General features: G+C 43.2%; 1 protein-coding gene across 2 annotated transcripts in view; it reads left to right on the plus strand.

Moving 5' to 3' along the window:
- Window positions 1–2,007: 2,007 nt before the first annotated feature.
- The window catches only part of LOC139420128 (staufen double-stranded RNA binding protein 2), a 349,406-nt gene continuing 333,671 nt past the window's right edge, over window positions 2,008–17,742 (plus strand). For both annotated transcript variants that reach the window (XM_071169872.1, XM_071169871.1), the window contains exons 1-5: window positions 2,008–2,116; window positions 5,772–5,976; window positions 6,865–6,995; window positions 11,616–11,775; window positions 14,839–14,974. In XM_071169872.1, the coding sequence (XP_071025973.1) occupies window positions 5,781–5,976; window positions 6,865–6,995; window positions 11,616–11,775; window positions 14,839–14,974 (623 nt within the window). In that variant the 5' untranslated portion in view covers window positions 2,008–2,116; window positions 5,772–5,780. The remainder of the gene's footprint in view (window positions 2,117–5,771; window positions 5,977–6,864; window positions 6,996–11,615; window positions 11,776–14,838; window positions 14,975–17,742) is intronic.

Consider the following 17,742-nt stretch of genomic DNA (forward strand, 5'->3'; position numbering starts at 1 on the left):
CTATTTCATCCTCCACTCTTTTGGGAAGGCTTTCCACTAGATGTTGAAAACATTGCTGCAGGAATTTGCTTCCATTCAGCCACAAGAGCATTAGTGAGGTCTGGAACTGATTTCCCTTCACTGGAACTAAGGGGCCAGAATCATGAAAAACAGCCCCAGACCATTATTCCTCCTCCACCAAACTTTACAGTTGGCACTATGCATGGGGCAGGTAGCCTTCTCCTGGCATCCGCCAAACCCAGATTCTACACTCGGACTGCCAGATGGTGAAGCGTGATTCATCACTCCAGAGAACACGTTTCCACTGCTCCAGAGTCCAATGGCGGCGAGCTTTACACCACTCCAGCTGGCGCTTGGCATTGCACATATATGATCTTAGGCTTGTGTGTTGCTGCTTGGCCATGGAAACCCATTTGATGAAGCTCCCGACAAACAGTTCTTGTGCTGACGTTGTTTCCAGAGGCAGTTTGGAACTCGGTGGTGAGTTGCAGCCGAGGACAGATGATTTTTACGCGCTTCATCGCTTGGCGGTCCTTTTCTGGGAGATTGTGTGGCCTACCACTTAGTGGCTAAGCCGTTGTTGCTCCTAGGCGTTTCCACTTCACAATAACAGCACTTACAGTTGAGTGGGGCAGCTCAAGCCGGGCAGAAATTTGACGAACTGACTTGTTGAAAAGGTGGGTCTATGGAGATTGCATGGCTGTGTGCTCGTGTCAGCAACGAGTGTTACTGAAATGGCAGAATCCACAAATGTGTGTGTGTATATATATATATATATACAGGCTCCATATAGCCTATACAAGCACAGGCTCCATATAGCCTATACAAGCACAGGCTCCATATAGCCTATACAAGCACAGGTTCCATATAGCCTATACAAGCACAGGCTCCATATAGCCTATACAAGCACAGGCTCCATATAGCCTATACAAGCACAGGTTCCATATAGCCTATACAAGCACAGGCTCCATATAGCCTATACAAGCACAGGCTCCATATAGCCTATACAAGCACAGGCTCCATATAGCCTATACAAGCACAGGCTCCATATAGCCTATACAAGCACAGGCTCCATATAGCCTATACAAGCACAGGTTCCATATAGCCTATACAAGCACAGGCTCCATATAGCCTATACAAGCACAGGCTCCATATAGCCTATACAAGCACAGGCTCCATATAGCCTATACAAGCACAGGCTCCATATAGCCTATACAAGCACAGGCTCCATATAGCCTATACAAGCACAGGCTCCATATAGCCTATACAAGCACAGGCTCCATATAGCCTATACAAGCACAGGCTCCATATAGCCTATACAAGCACAGACTCCATATAGCCTATACAAGCACAGACTCCATATAGCCTATACAAGCACAGACTCCATATAGCCTATACAAGCACAGGCTCCATATAGCCTATACAAGCACAGGCTCCAATGAAGAGTTGATCTTCTCCTCTAGTCTTCAATTTCCAAGGAGGAAGCTTATCCCATTTCTTAGTAATCATTATGCACAACAACAGACTGCATCAAGTTATTGTGACATATCCAAATGACCAAATTTGAAATTTCCAAGTATTCTTTCTAGTAGGTGTACACGTTTCATGAGAACCCGAAACATTGCGTTCTTGCTAAATCACTAGTCACTCAAAGTTGAAAATGTCTAACTTTAAAATGAATAACATTTGGCCAATCATGAATAAATCACAACACAATTCAATATTCGAATCATTCAGCTGCCATTGCTATAAATCTGATAATTCCATAACATTCACGGCTCCATGAACTTGATGACTACATTGATTGTGGTGGTCTCAGCTCGGCTGTGTTCCCCTCTGGAGGTAAGACTGAACCATTCTCACCGGAGAAACGGGTGTCATGGAAAATATCACAACACTTCTAGCACTGCCTATGTAGCCCGTACGACCTATTGCAATGGCGACAATTAAACTTACAATATGCAGGTGTACTTACTGTGTGCATAAATCACATTTTCGGTGTCGAATATAATCCGTTTTTTCCTGGAATTGTGATGTGGTCTGTTCCTAAATCCATCAGTTCTCTTTAGTGTTTGCCAATGTTGGAGGTGTAACTGGGGTCTGGCCCTGGACAAAGGTAAAGAATAGTCTATTTATTAGCGACGTATTCGTGTTCAGATAGCCCTTGGGGTTGTTGTTCGACCTGTGTCACCTCTGAATATGTGTGTGTTGTCTTGGTGAATTATACCGGGCTGGTTTCTGCAGCGCAATGCAAACTAAAGGGCTGTTTTCGGCCATGATGTTCCCGAGCGTACTGGAAGAGTTCAGAACCGGTTAGCTAGCTGGCTAATTATCTAACCTAATGCAGAACAAATATGCATTCATTTAACCTAATGCAGAACACATATGCATTCATTTAACCCATGCACGGTTACATCTGCAACGTGTCTTTTATATATAAATATATATATATAGCTAAACGTTTACGGCACGTTTTGGTATCCATTTTTCATGGGATGGTTATTGCTGTTAGCACAGCAGGAGCAGCTACAGTTAGTTTAGCTGGTTAGCATGTCATGTCATGCAATAATATCAAGACTATATTGATAGAATATAATTCCCGATGGTTTTAGACAGCAGGCCAGCTGACTAGTGGTTGTTGTTGGCAGCTGGCTCTGTTATTACAGCTAGGTAGTTAGCTCGCTAGTTAGTTCAACTGGCTAATAATAACACACATGCTAACTTACTAGTTGTATCTTTTCGCCTCTTGTCCGGACAGCTAACTACTAGCCAGCCATACATGGAGAAAACAAGTTATATTGTAATGTGACATGTTAGGCTCAATATAGGTCAGCCAAAATGAACCATGTGTTCTGATAAAACTAATTACTGGATCATGTGGTAGGCCCAACTACTGATGCTGGTTATTCTGTTTATTACAACTCACTTTGAAAACGTGTTATTCCCATCCAAAGATTATCTGATGGTTTATAACCAGGTCTCATCTGAAGGTTTATAACCAGGTCTCATCTGAAGGTTTATAACCAGGTCTCATCTGAAGGTTTATAACCAGGTCTCATCTGAAGGTTTATAACCAGGTCTCATCTGAAGGTTTATAACCAGGTCTCATCTGATGGTTTCTACCCAGGGCTCATCTGAAGGTTTATAACCAGGTCTCATCTGAAGGTTTATAACCAGGTCTCATCTGAAGGTTTATAACCAGGTCTCATCTGAAGGTTTATAACCAGGTCTCATCTGAAGGTTTATAACCAGGTCTCATCTGATGGTTTCTACCCAGGGCTCATCTGAAGGTTTATAACCAGGTCTCATCTGAAGGTTTATAACCAGGTCTCATCTGAAGGTTTATAACCAGGTCTCATCTGAAGGTTTATAACCAGGTCTCATCTGAAGGTTTATAACCAGGTCTCATCTGATGGTTTCTACCCAGGGCTCATCTGAAGGTTTATAACCAGGTCTCATCTGAAGGTTTATAACCAGGTCTCATCTGAAGGTTTATAACCAGGGCTCATCTGAAGGTTTATAACCAGGTCTCATCTGAAGGTTTATAACCAGGTCTCATCTGAAGGTTTATAACCAGGTCTCATTTGAAGGTTTATAACCAGGTCTCATTTGAAGGTTTATAACCAGGTCTCATTTGAAGGTTTATTTATAACCAGGTCTCATCTGAAGGTTTATAACCAGGTCTCATCTGAAGGTTTATAACCAGGTCTCATTTGAAGGTTTATATATAACCAGGTCTCATTTGAAGGTTTATATATAACCAGGTCTCATCTGAAGGTTTATATATAACCAGGTCTCATTTGAAGGTTTATAACCAGGTCTCATCTGAAGGTTTATAACCAGGTCTCATCTGAAGGTTTATAACCAGGTCTCATCTGAAGGTTTATAACCAGGTCTCATCTGAAGGTTTATAACCAGGTCTCATTTGAAGGTTTATATATAACCAGGTCTCATCTGAAGGTTTATAACCAGGTCTCATCTGAAGGTTTATATATAACCAGGTCTCATTTGAAGGTTTATATATAACCAGGTCTCATCTGAAGGTTTATATATAACCAGGTCTCATCTGAAGGTTTATAACCAGGTCTCATCTGAAGGTTTATATATAACCAGGTCTCATCTGAAGGTTTATAACCAGGTCTCATCTGAAGGTTTATAACCAGGTCTCATCTGAAGGTTTATAACCAAGTCTCATCTGAAGGTTTATAACCAAGTCTCATCTGAAGGTTTATAACCAGGTGTCATGTGATAAAGGGTTTCATATACACTTAAGGTCATAGCATCAAACACACATAGAAGTACTGTAATATAGATCCACAAAGCTGATTCTACTGTGAAGACTCTGTGGCCCTCAGGGACCTCCAGGGCCTCATCCTGTAGGCTACACAAGGATAAGGGCCACTATATTGGGTAATCAAATACATTTTTGTTGTTGTTGTCACATGCGCTGACTACGCCAGGTGAAATGCTTACTTCACAAGCCCTTAACCAACAATGTAGTTCAAGAAATAGAGTTTAAGAAAATATTTACTAAATAAAGTTACAAATTAAATAAAAAGTAACAATTCATAAAATAACATTAACGAGGCTAAATATAGGGGGTATCAGTACAGAGTCAGTGTGCGGGGATACAGGTTAGTCGAGATAATTTGTACATGTAGGTAGGGGTGAAGTGATTATGCATAGATAATAAACAGCGTGTAGCAGCATTGTGAAAAAGTGGGAGGGGGGGGGGGTCAATGTAAATAGTCCAGGTGGCCATTTTGATTAGTTGTTCAGCAGTCTTATGGCTTGGGGGTAGAAGCTGTTGAGGAGACTTTTGGACCTCGACTTGGCGCTCCGGTTCCGCTTGCCGTGCGGTCGCAGAGAGAACACTCTTATGACTAGGGTGACTGGAGTGACTGGGGGGGGGGCCCTGTGTTGAACGGCCCTGTGTTGAACGGCCCTGTGTTGAATGGCCCTGTGTTGAATGGCCCTGTGTTGAACGGCCCTGTGTTGAACGGCCCTGTGTTGAACGGCCCTGTGTTGAATGGCCCTGTGTTGAATGGCCCTGTGTTGAACAGTCCCTGTGTTGAACGGCCCTGTGTTGAACGGCCCTGTGTTGAACGGCCCTGTGTTGAATGGCCCTGTGTTGAACGGCCCTGTGTTGAATGGCTCTGTGTTGAACAGTCCCTGTGTTGAACGGCCCTGCGTTGAACAGGCCCTGTGTTGAACGGCCCTGCGTTGTCTCTCTCTGGCTGCAATGACTCTGTGTGCTTCCAAAATGGCATCCAAAGTAGTGAGATTTATAATATGGAATAGGGTACCCACTTGTTCCCTCGCTCCCTCGATGTTGAGCTTTAGCAGCAGGGACATGAGCATAAAGGATCATTGTGTGGTCGCATTAACTAACCACCAATGGATCAGAATGTGAGCTAGATAGACTACTCTGTTTGGGTTCTGGTGATGTCATTTCCTGGCCGACTTACCTCAGTCCAGCGCCGTCATTGGCCGAAAGGACTTGCGTCCCAAATGGCTCCTCCCCTATTCCTCGTGTAGTGCACTTCTCTTGAAAAGTAGTGCACTATTATGTGGGGAATAGGGTGCCGTTAGGGATGCGAGGAAGGTCGCTGGACAAACAATGAACAGGGCTTTCATGGGGACTTCTGTACTATGCTCATACTCTTGTTATATAGCCATACATTATTTGGCTACAGGATACATGCTACTGTGTCACATCTCACACCCGTCATTCGTTTTGTGTGTTTAATATATATTTGCTCCTCTGCCAGGTATAGAGCATGGCTCAAGTGAAAGTGCAGACCTCAACGCCCCTGGCTGGCCCTGGCTTCTCCCCCCTGTCTCCCCTCGGGGCCATGCCCAGTCCAGGACCCTTGGGTCTACAGCCCTCAGTCAATGGCCCTGGGCCCACCCCCGGCTGCCTCGCTCCCTCAGCCGGGTATGGGCCCGACACCCCTGTGTCTGCCAACTCACCAGGTAGGTCAAATTCTAATCTGGACCTCCAAGTCATCCCCACTACTTTTAAAAAAATTCATCAGGGACTGATTTAGACCTGGGACACCATGTGGGTGATTCCCCTCTAATCAGGGACTGGTTTAGACCTGGGACACCAGGTGGGTGATTCCCCTCTAATCAGGGCCTGGTTTAGACCTGGAACACCAGGTGGGGTGATCCCCCTCTAGTCAGGGACTGATTTAGACCTGGGTCACCAGGTGGGTGATTCCCCTCAAATCAGGGCCTGATTTAGACCTGGGACACCAGGGGGGTGATTCTCCTCTAATCAGGGCCTGATTTAGACCTGGGACAACAGGGGGGTGCAGTTAAAGATCAGGTAGAACAAAACCAGCAGCACTCGTGACCTCGTAGGGTCAGATTTGAATAACCCCAGCTCAATAGGCTAGTACTAGTTACTGCTCCTGTGTCTGCCTATATAGACCTATACACTACGTGTTTTATTGGTCCATTTGCATGGAGTAATCCTTCTGTTGTTGTTGTTGCTGTCACAGTACCTAACCTGACACGCAACACGGTGCGTCATTTATATTTTTGTTCTTGTCCATAGCGACGTCACAGTCGTATTGAGTAAATCTTCTCTCAGCTAAAGTAGCTATCAAGGAAAGTGTTAGTGGGAAAAGCGAAGTGACCTTTCCTTCTTCTACGGTATAGTTTAGTACTAGTTACTGGCGTCGTGGTACGGTTCTTCCACACAGATCAGGAGTTGAAATAAACAGACAGATCTCAGCCCAAAATCAGTTTTCCTATCGTCAATGACAATAATGACTATTATTGATGATTGTTGGTGATTAACACGTTATTGTTGTTCTTTTCTCTCCTCATAACAATGTAATAACTCGTCTGGTCCAGGCCCACCCCAGGAGAACATGGCAAACCCTAAAGAGAAAACTCCCATGTGTCTGGTGAATGAGTTAGCCCGTTTCAACAGGATCCAACCGCAGTACAAGCTGCTCAACGAGAGAGGCCCTGCACACGCTAAGGTACCCAGCCTCACGAAGCATGACTTCCCTGTTCAAAGTGACACGACTAATGGTTTACACCGTCACTGATTTACACCGTCACTGATTTACACCATCACTGATTTACACCATCACTGATTTACACCGTCACTGATTTACACCGTCACTGATTTACACTGTCACTGATTTACACCATCACTGATTTACACCGTCACTGATTTACACCGTCACTGATTTACACCGTCACTGATTTACACCATCACTGATTTACACCATCACTGATTTACACCGTCACTGATTTACACCGTCACTGATTTACACCGTCACTGATTTACACCATCACTGATTTACACCGTCACTGATTTACACCATCACTGATTTACACCATCACTGGTTTACACCGTCACTGATTTACACCATCACTGATTTACACCATCACTGATTTACACCATCACTGATTTACACCATCACTGGTTTACACCATCACTGATTTACACCATCACTGGTTTACACCATCACTGATTTACACCATCACTGATTTACACTGACACTGATTTACACTGACACTGATTTACACCATCACTGGTTTACACCATCACTGATTTACACCATCACTGATTTACACCATCACTGATTTACACCGTCACTGATTTACACCATCACTGATTTACACCATCACTGATTTACACAGTCACTGATTTACACCGTCACTGATTTACACCATCACTGATTTACACCATCACTGATTTACACCATCACTGGTTTACACTGACACTGATTTACACCATCACTGATTTACACCATCACTGATTTACACAGTCACTGATTTACACCGTCACTGATTTACACCATCACTGATTTACACCATCACTGATTTACACTGACACTGATTTACACCATCACTGATTTACACCGACACTGGTTTACACCATCACTGATTTACACTGACACTGATTTACACCATCACTGATTTACACTGACACTGATTTACACTGACACTGATTTACACTGACACTGATTTACACCATCACTGATTTACACCATCACTGATTTACACTGACACTGATTTACACCATCACTGATTTACACCGACACTGGTTTACACCATCACTGATTTACACCGTCACTGATTTACACCATCACTGATTTACACCGACACTGGTTTACACCATCACTGATTTACACCGTCACTGATTTACACCATCACTGATTTACACCATCACTGGTTTACACCATCACTGATTTACACCGTCACTGGTTTACACCATCACTGGTTTACACCATCACTGATTTACACCGTCACTGGTTTACACCATCACTGATTTACACCATCACTGATTTACACCATCACTGATTTACACCATCACTGGTTTACACCATCACTGATTAACACCGTCACTGATTTACACTGACACTGATTTACACCATCACTGGTTTACACTGACACTGGTTTACACCGTCACTGATTTACACTGACACTGATTTACACCATCACTGGTTTACACTGACACTGGTTTACACCATCACTGATTTACACTGACACTGATTTACACCATCACTGATTTACACCATCACTGATTTACACTGTCACTGATTTACACCATCACTGATTTACACTGACACTGATTTACACCATCACTGATTTACACCGTCACTGATTTACACCATCACTGATTTACACCATCACTGATTTACACAGTCACTGATTTACACAGTCACTGATTTACACCGTCACTGATTTACACCATCACTGATTTACACCATCACTGATTTACACTGACACTGATTTACACCATCACTGATTTACACCGACACTGGTTTACACCATCACTGATTTACACTGACACTGATTTACACCATCACTGATTTACACTGACACTGATTTACACTGACACTGATTTATACTGACACTGATGTACACCATCACTGATTTACACCATCACTGATTTACACTGACACTGATTTACACCATCACTGATTTACACCGACACTGGTTTACACCATCACTGATTTACACTGACACTGATTTACACCATCACTGATTTACACCATCACTGGTTTACACCATCACTGATTTACACCATCACTGATTTACACTGTCACTGGTTTACACCATCACTGATTTACCCCATCACTGATTTACACCGTCACTGATTAACACCGTCACTGATTTACACTGACACTGATTTACACCATCACTGGTTTACACTGACACTGGTTTACACCGTCACTGATTTACACTGACACTGATTTACACCATCACTGGTTTACACTGACACTGATTTACACCATCACTGATTTACACCGTCACTGATTTACACTGACACTGATTTACACCATCACTGATTTACACTGTCACTGATTTACACAGTCACTGATTTACACCATCACCGGTTTACACCATCACTGATTTACACTGACACTGATTTACACTGACACTGATTTACACCATCACCGGTTTACACCATCACTGATTTACATCAACTACGCACAGCTGTGGGTCTGTCTTCTCCTAACGACACAGCCGACTCTGTGTTGGTCTGTCTTCTCCTAAAACGCAGGCAACTCTGTGTTGGTCTGTCTTCTCCTAAAACACAGCCAACTCTGTGTTGGTCTGTCTTCTCCTAAAAACACAGCCAACTCTGTGTTGGTCTGTCTTCTCCTAAAACGCAGGCAACTCTGTGTTGGTCTGTCTTCTCCTAAAACACAGCTAACTCTGTGTTGGTCTGTCTTCTCCTAAAAACACAGCCAACTCTGTGTTGGTCTGTTTTCTCCTAAAACACAGCCGACTCTGTGTTGGTCTGTCTTCTCCTAACGACACAGCCAACTCTGTTGGTCTGTCTTCTCCTAACGACACAGCCGACTCTGTGTTGGTCTGTCTTCTCCTAACGACACAGCCGACTCTGTGTTGGTCTGTCTTCTCCTAACGACACAGCCAACTCTGTGTTGGTCTGTCTTCTTCTAACGATACAGCCAACTCTGTGTTGGTCTGTCTTCTCCTAACGACACAGCCAACTCTGTGTTAGTCTGTCTTCTCCTAAAAACACAGCCAACTCTGTGTTGGTCTGTCTTCTCCTAAAACACAGCCAACTCTGTGTTGGTCTGTCTTCTCCTAAAAACACAGCCAACTCTGCTAAATGACTTGATGTAATGTTAAATGTCTGGCTTAGTGTCTGCTCAGCTAAATGACTTGATGTAATGTTAAATGTCTGGCTTAGTGTCTGCTCAGCTAAATGACTTGATGTAATGTTAAATGTCTGGCTTAGTGTCTGCTCAGCTAAATTACTTGAGGTAATGTTAAATGTCTGGCTTAGTGTCTGCTCAGCTAAATTACTTGATGTAATGTTAAATGTCTGGCTTAGTGTCTGCTCAGCTAAATTACTTGAGGTAATGTTAAATGTCTGGCTTAGTGTCTGCTCAGCTAAATGACTTGATGTAATGTTAAATGTCTGGCTTAGTGTCTGCTCAGCTAAATGACTTGAGGTAATGTTAAATGTCTGGCTTAGTGTCTGCTCAGCTAAATGACTTGATGTAATGTTAAATGTCTGGCTTAGTGTCTGCTCAGCTAAATGACTTGATTTAATGTTAAATGTCTGGCTTAGTGTCTGCTCAGCTAAATTACTTGAGGTAATGTTAAATGTCTGGCTTAGTGTCTGCTCAGCTAAATTACTTGATGTAATGTTAAATGTCTGGCTTAGTGTCTGCTCAGCTAAATGACTTGAGGTAATGTTAAATGTCTGGCTTAGTGTCTGCTCAGCTAAATTACTTGATGTAATGTTAAATGTCTGGCTTAGTGTCTGCTCAGCTAAATGACTTGATGTAATGTTAAATGTCTGGCTTAGTGTCTGCTCAGCTAAATGACTTGATTTAATGTTAAATGTCTGGCTTAGTGTCTGCTCAGCTAAATGACTTGATGTAATGTTAAATGTCTGGCTTAGTGTCTGCTCAGCTAAATGACTTGATGTAATGTTAAATGTCTGGCTTAGTGTCTGCTCAGCTAAATGACTTGATGTAATGTTAAATGTCTGGCTTAGTGTCTGCTCAGCTAAATGACTTGATGTAATGTTAAATGTCTGGCTTAGTGTCTGCTCAGCTAAATTACTTGAGGTAATGTTAAATGTCTGGCTTAGTGTCTGCTCAGCTAAATTACTTGAGGTAATGTTAAATGTCTGGCTTAGTGTCTGCTCAGCTAAATGACTTGATGTAATGTTAAATGTCTGGCTTAGTGTCTGCTCAGCTAAATGACTTGAGGTAATGTTAAATGTTTGGCTTAGTGTCTGCTCAGCTAAATGACTTGATGTAATGTTAAATGTCTGGCTTAGTGTCTGCTCAGCTAAATTACTTGAGGTAATGTTAAATGTCTGGCTTAGTGTCTGCTCAGCTAAATTACTTGAGGTAATGTTAAATGTCTGGCTTAGTGTCTGCTCAGCTAAATGACTTGAGGTAATGTTAAATGTCTGGCTTAGTGTCTGCTCAGCTAAATGACTTGAGGTAATGTTAAATGTCTGGCTTAGTGTCTGCTCAGCTAAATGACTTGATGTAATGTTAAATGTCTGGCTTAGTGTCTGCTCAGCTAAATGACTTGATGTAATGTTAATTGTGGTGTTTTCCCTCCTGTCCACTGGGTGGCGCTGTGGACAGATCTTTACAGTGCAGCTGTGTCTGGAGGAGCAGGTGTGGGAGGCGGAGGGCACCAGCATCAAGAAGGCTCAGCACTCCACCGCCTGCCTTGCCCTCACTGAGAGCCTTCTACCCAGGCCCGCTCCTCGCTCTCCTACAATGGACGTCAACAGCAACCCAGGTCATTTAGATGTCTTATTTGTGATTTTATTATTATAGGGATGTTGTACTGAGAAATTCTGCGTTGCACCAGATTGAACCTCCAGTTGATCTGCAGGCTCTCAACACCAGGGTCCTGGTCAATGGCAACACATGAGAGAGAAAACTAAAACCAACATTTTACAGTACAATCACTCTCTATATTTTACAGTACAATCACTCTCTATATTTTACAGTACACTCACTCTCTATATTTTACAGTACAATCACTCTCTATATTTTACAGTACAATCACTCTCTATATTTTACAGTACAATCACTCTCTATATTTTACAGTACAATCACTCTCTATATTTTACAGTACAATCACTCTCTACATTTTACAGTACAATCACTCTATATTTTACAGTACAATCACTCTCTATATTTTACAGTACAATCACTCTCTATATTTTACAGTACAATCACTCTCTATATTTTACAGTACAATCACTCTCTATATTTTACAGTACAATCACTCTCTACATTTTACAGTATAATCAGAGAGAGTTGCCGAGACCTAGGCCCGTCCAGACAGTACCAGGGACAGTACCAGGGACAGTACCAGGGACAGTACCAGGGTTAGAGGACAGCCGTGGGCCTCGGCCCATCCAGACAGTACCAGGGACAGTACCAGGGTTAGAGGAGGTTGGCCGTGGGCCTCGGCCTGTCCAGACAGTACCAGGGACAGTACCAGGGTTAGAGGACAGCCGTTGGCCTCGGCCCATCCAGACAGTACCAGGGACAGTACCAGGGTTAGAGGAGGTTGGCCGTGGGCCTCGGCCTGTCCAGACAGTACCAGGGACAGTACCAGGGTTAGAGGACAGTCGTGGGCCTCAGCCCGTCCAGACAGTACCATAGTTAGAGGAGGACAGTCGTAGGCCTCGGCCCATCCAGACAGTACCAGGGTCAGAGGACAGCCGTGGGCCTCAGTCCATCCAGACAGTACCAGGGTTAGAGGAGGACAGTCGTAGGCCTCAGTCCATCCAGACAGTACCAGGGTTAGAGGAGGACAGTCGTAGGCCTCAGTCCATCCAGACAGTACCAGGGTCAGAGGACAGTCGTAGGCCTCGGCCCATCCAGACAGTACCAGGGACAGTACCAGGGTCAGAGGACAGCCGTGGGCCTCGGCCCATCCAGACAGTACCAGGGTCAGAGGAGGACAGTCGTAGGCCTCGGCCCATCCAGACAGTACCAGGGTCAGAGTAGGACAGTCGTAGGCCTCAGTCCATCCAGACAGTACCAGGGTCAGAGGAGGACAGTCGTAGGCCTCAGTCCATCCAGACTGTACCAGGGTCAGAGGAGGACAGTCGTAGGCCTCAGTCCATCCCGACAGTACCAGGGTTAGAGGAGGACAGTCGTGGGCCTCAGCCCGTCCTGACAGTACCAGGGTCAGTACCAGGGTTAGAGGATAGCCGTGGGCCTCGGCCCATCCAGACAGTACCAGGGACAGTACCAGGGTTAGAGGAGGACAGTCGTGGGCCTCAGCCCGTCCAGACAGTACCAGGGACAGTACCAGGGTTAGAGGAGGACACCTCTCTACCTATCTCTCTCTACCTCTCTCTCTATCTCTCTCTCTACCTATCTCTCTCTACCTATCTCTCTCTCTCTCTACCTCTCTCTCTACCTCTCTCTCTCTCTACCTCTCTCTCTCCACCTCTCGCTCTCTCTCTCTCTCTCTCTCTCAATTAAATTCAATTCAATTCAATTCAAGGGCTTTATTGGCATGGGAAACATGTGTTAACATTACCAAAGCAAGTGAGGTAGATAATATAGCAAGTGAGGTAGCAAGTGAGGTAGATAATATATAAAGTTAATATATAAAGTGAAATAAACAATACAAATTAACAGTAGACTTTACAAATGTCATATTATACAGTGTTTTAACAATGTACAAATGGTTAAAGGACACAAGATAAAACAAATAAGCAATAAATATGGGTTGTATTTACAATGGTGTTTGTTCTTCACTGGTTGCCCTTTTCTCATGGCAACAGGTCACACATCTTGCTGCTGTGATGGCACACTGTGGTATTTCACCCAGTAGATATAGGAGTTTATCAAAATTGGATTTGTTTTCAAATTCTTTGTGGATCTGTGTAATCTGAGGGAAATATGTCTCTCTAATATGGTCATACATTGGGCAGGAGGTTAGGAAGTGCAGCTCAGTTTCCACCTCATTTTGTGGGCAGTGAGCACATAGCCTGTCTTCTCTTGAGAGCCATGTCTGCCTACAGCGGCCTTTCTCAATAGCAAGGCTATGCTCACTGAGTCTGTACATAGTCAAAGCTTTCCTTAATTTGGGGTCAGTCCCAGTGGTCAGGTATTCTGCTGCTGTGTACTCTCTGTTTAGGGCCAAATAGCATTCTAGTTTGCTCTGTTTTTTTGTTAATTCTTTCCAATGTGTCAAGTAATTATCTTTTCTACCTCTCTCTCTACCTCTCTCTCTCTACCCTTCTCTCTGCCTCTCTCTCTACCTCTCTCTCTACCTCTCTCTCTCTACCTCTCTCTCTCTCTACCTCTCTTGCTCTACCTCTCTCTCTCTACCTCTCTCTCTCTCTACCTCTCTCGCTCTCTACCTCTCTACCTCTCTCTCTACCTCTCTCTCTACCTCTCTCTCTCTCTACCTCTCTCTCTCTACCTCTCTCTCTGCCTCTCTCTCTACCTCTCTCTCTCTACATCTCTCTCTCCCTCTCTCTCTACCTCTCTCTCTACCTCTCTCTCTACCTCTCTCTCTACCTCTCTCTCTCTCTACCTCTCGCTCTACCTCTCTCTCTCTACCTCTCTCGCTCTACCTCTCTCTCTCTACCTCTCTCTCTCTCTACCTCTCTCTCTCTCTACCTCTCTACCTCTCTCTCTCTACCTCTCTCTCTACCTCTCTCTCTACCTCTCTCTCTCTCTACCTCTCTCTACCTCTCTACCTCTCTACCTCTCTCTCTACCTCTCTAACGCTCTCTCTCTACCTCTCTCTCTAACTCTCTCTCCCTCTCTCTCTCTCTCTCTGACTCTCTGTCTACCTCTCCCCCCCCCCTCTCTCCTCCTGTAGGTAGTATCACCCCTACGGTGGAGCTGAATGGTCTGGCTATGAAGAGAGGTGAGCCAGCCATCTACCGTCCCCTGGACCCCAAGCCCATGCCCAACTACAGAGCCAACTATAACTTCAGAGGCATGTTCAACCAAAGGTGAGTCTGACCACCTCGCACGGCCACACCATTTGTTTGTTTCTTCATTCATTATATTTGAGTCATTTAGCAGATGCCAGAGCGACTTAAGAGTTAGTGTATTCATCTTTAGATGAGGCGACCACAGCAGTACATTTAAGAGTTAGTGTATTCATCTTTAGATGAGGCGACCACAGCAGTACATTTAAGAGTTAGTGTATTCATCTTTAGATGACTAGACCACAGCAGTACATTTAAGAGTTAGTGTATTCATCTTTAGATGAGGCGACCACAGCAGTACATTTAAGAGTTAGTGTATTCATCTTTAGATGACTAGACCACAGCAGTACATTTAAGAGTTAGTGTATTCATCTTTAGATGAGGCGACCACAGCAGTACATTTAAGAGTTAGTGTATTCATCTTTAGATGACTAGACCACAGCAGTACATTTAAGAGTTAGTGTATTCATCTTTAGATGACTAGACCACAGCAGTACATTTAAGAGTTAGTGTATTCATCTTTAGATGACTAGACCACAGCAGTACAGTTAAGAGTTAGTGTAGTCATCTTTAGATGACTAGACCACAGCAGTACATTTAAGAGTTAGTGTATTCATCTTTAGATGACTAGACCACAGCAGTACATTTAAGAGTTAGTGTATTCATCTTTAGATGACTAGACCACAGCAGTACATTTGAGAGTTAGTGTATTCATCTTTAGATGACTAGACCACAGCAGTACATTTAAGAGTTAGTGTATTCATCTTTAGATGACTAGACCACAGCAGTACATTTAAGAGTTAGTGTATTCATCTTTAGATGACTAGACCACAGCAGTACATTTAAGAGTTAGTGTATTCATCTTTAGATGACTAGACCACAGCAGTACATTTAAGAGTTAGTGTAGTCATCTTTAGATGACTAGACCACAGCAGTACATTTAAGAGTTAGTGTAGTCATCTTTAGATGAGGCGACCACAGCAGTACATTTAAGAGTTAGTGTATTCATCTTTAGATGACTAGACCACAGCAGTACATTTAAGAGTTAGTGTATTCATCTTTAGATGACTAGACCACAGCAGTACATTTAAGAGTTAGTGTATTCATCTTTAGATGACTAGACCACAGCAGTACATTTAAGAGTTAGTGTAGTCATCTTTAGATGAGGCGACCACAGCAGTACATTTAAGAGTTAGTGTATTCATCTTTAGATGACTAGACCACAGCAGTACATTTAAGAGTTAGTGTAGTCATCTTTAGATGAGGCGACCACAGCAGTACATTTAAGAGTTAGTGTAGTCATCTTTAGATGAGGCGACCACAGCAGTACATTTAAGAGTTAGTGTAGTCATCTTTAGATGACTAGACCACAGCAGTACATTTAAGAGTTAGTGTAGTCATCTTTAGATGAGGCGACCACAGCAGTACATTTAAGAGTTAGTGTAGTCATCTTTAGGCGACCACAGCAGTACATTTAAGAGTTAGTGTAGTCATCTTTAGATGACTAGACCACAGCAGTACATTTGAGAGTTAGTGTAGTCATCTTTAGATGACTAGACCACAGCAGTACATTTAAGAGTTAGTGTATTCATCTTTAGATGACTAGACCACAGCAGTACATTTAAGAGTTAGTGTATTCATCTTTAGATGACTAGACCACAGCAGTACATTTAAGAGTTAGTGTAGTCATCTTTAGATGACTAGACCACAGCAGTACATTTAAGAGTTAGTGTATTCATCTTTAGATGACTAGACCACAGCAGTACATTTAAGAGTTAGTGTATTCATCTTTAGATGACTAGACCACAGCAGTACATTTAAGAGTTAGTGTAGTCATCTTTAGATGAGGCGACCACAGCAGTACATTTAAGAGTTAGTGTATTCATCTTTAGATGACTAGACCACAGCAGTACATTTAAGAGTTAGTGTAGTCATCTTTAGATGAGGCGACCACAGCAGTACATTTAAGAGTTAGTGTAGTCATCTTTAGATGAGGCGACCACAGCAGTACATTTAAGAGTTAGTGTATTCATCTTTAGATGACTAGACCACAGCAGTACATTTAAGAGTTAGTGTATTCATCTTTAGATGACTAGACCACAGCAGTACATTTAACCTCAAAGAAGCAAAGTCAGAGTTATTAGGAAAAGACAAGTGCCATTTTTATCAAGTTTATTTAACTAGGCAAGTCAGTTAAGAACAAATTCTTATTTACAACGACGGTTAACTGCCTTGTTCAGGGGGCAGAACGACAGCTCGGGGGTTTGAACTTGCCAACGCTCTAACCACTAGGCTACCCTGCCGCCCCAGTTAAAGTGTACTGTTACCTAGCTAGCTAATGTTACGTGTATGATCTGTGTAGTAATATTATTCATATCTCAGAGCCACTTGTTATATCCTAATGTTAGCTAACTATAGCCTAATGTTAGCTAGCTATAGCCTAAAGTTAGCTAGCTATAGCCTAATGTTAGCTATATAACATTGGTTGGTTAGCTTTAGCTACCTGCAGATTCATTCAGAGTGGCAACGTTATGAGTTGTGATTATGGTTCATTGTTTAGCTAGCTAGCCACATCTCTTAACAAAAGACTCCACGATGCAAGTGTCCATTTCAATAGAACGTCACTGCGACGACTGTTAGCCAGTTAGCTCGGGTGCTTGACTGCTGTTGATAGGACAGAACGCTCGGATCAATTCTTAAAGAGAATGGGTGGAGATAGAGAGGGTGTGAACGATGCTGAATGGGACAAAGAAGAGCTCTCCATCAATCAAATCTAATGTATTTATAAA

The sequence above is a fragment of the Oncorhynchus clarkii genome, chromosome 11 (genome assembly GCF_045791955.1).
Source record: "Oncorhynchus clarkii lewisi isolate Uvic-CL-2024 chromosome 11, UVic_Ocla_1.0, whole genome shotgun sequence".
NCBI lineage: Eukaryota > Metazoa > Chordata > Actinopteri > Salmoniformes > Salmonidae > Oncorhynchus > Oncorhynchus clarkii.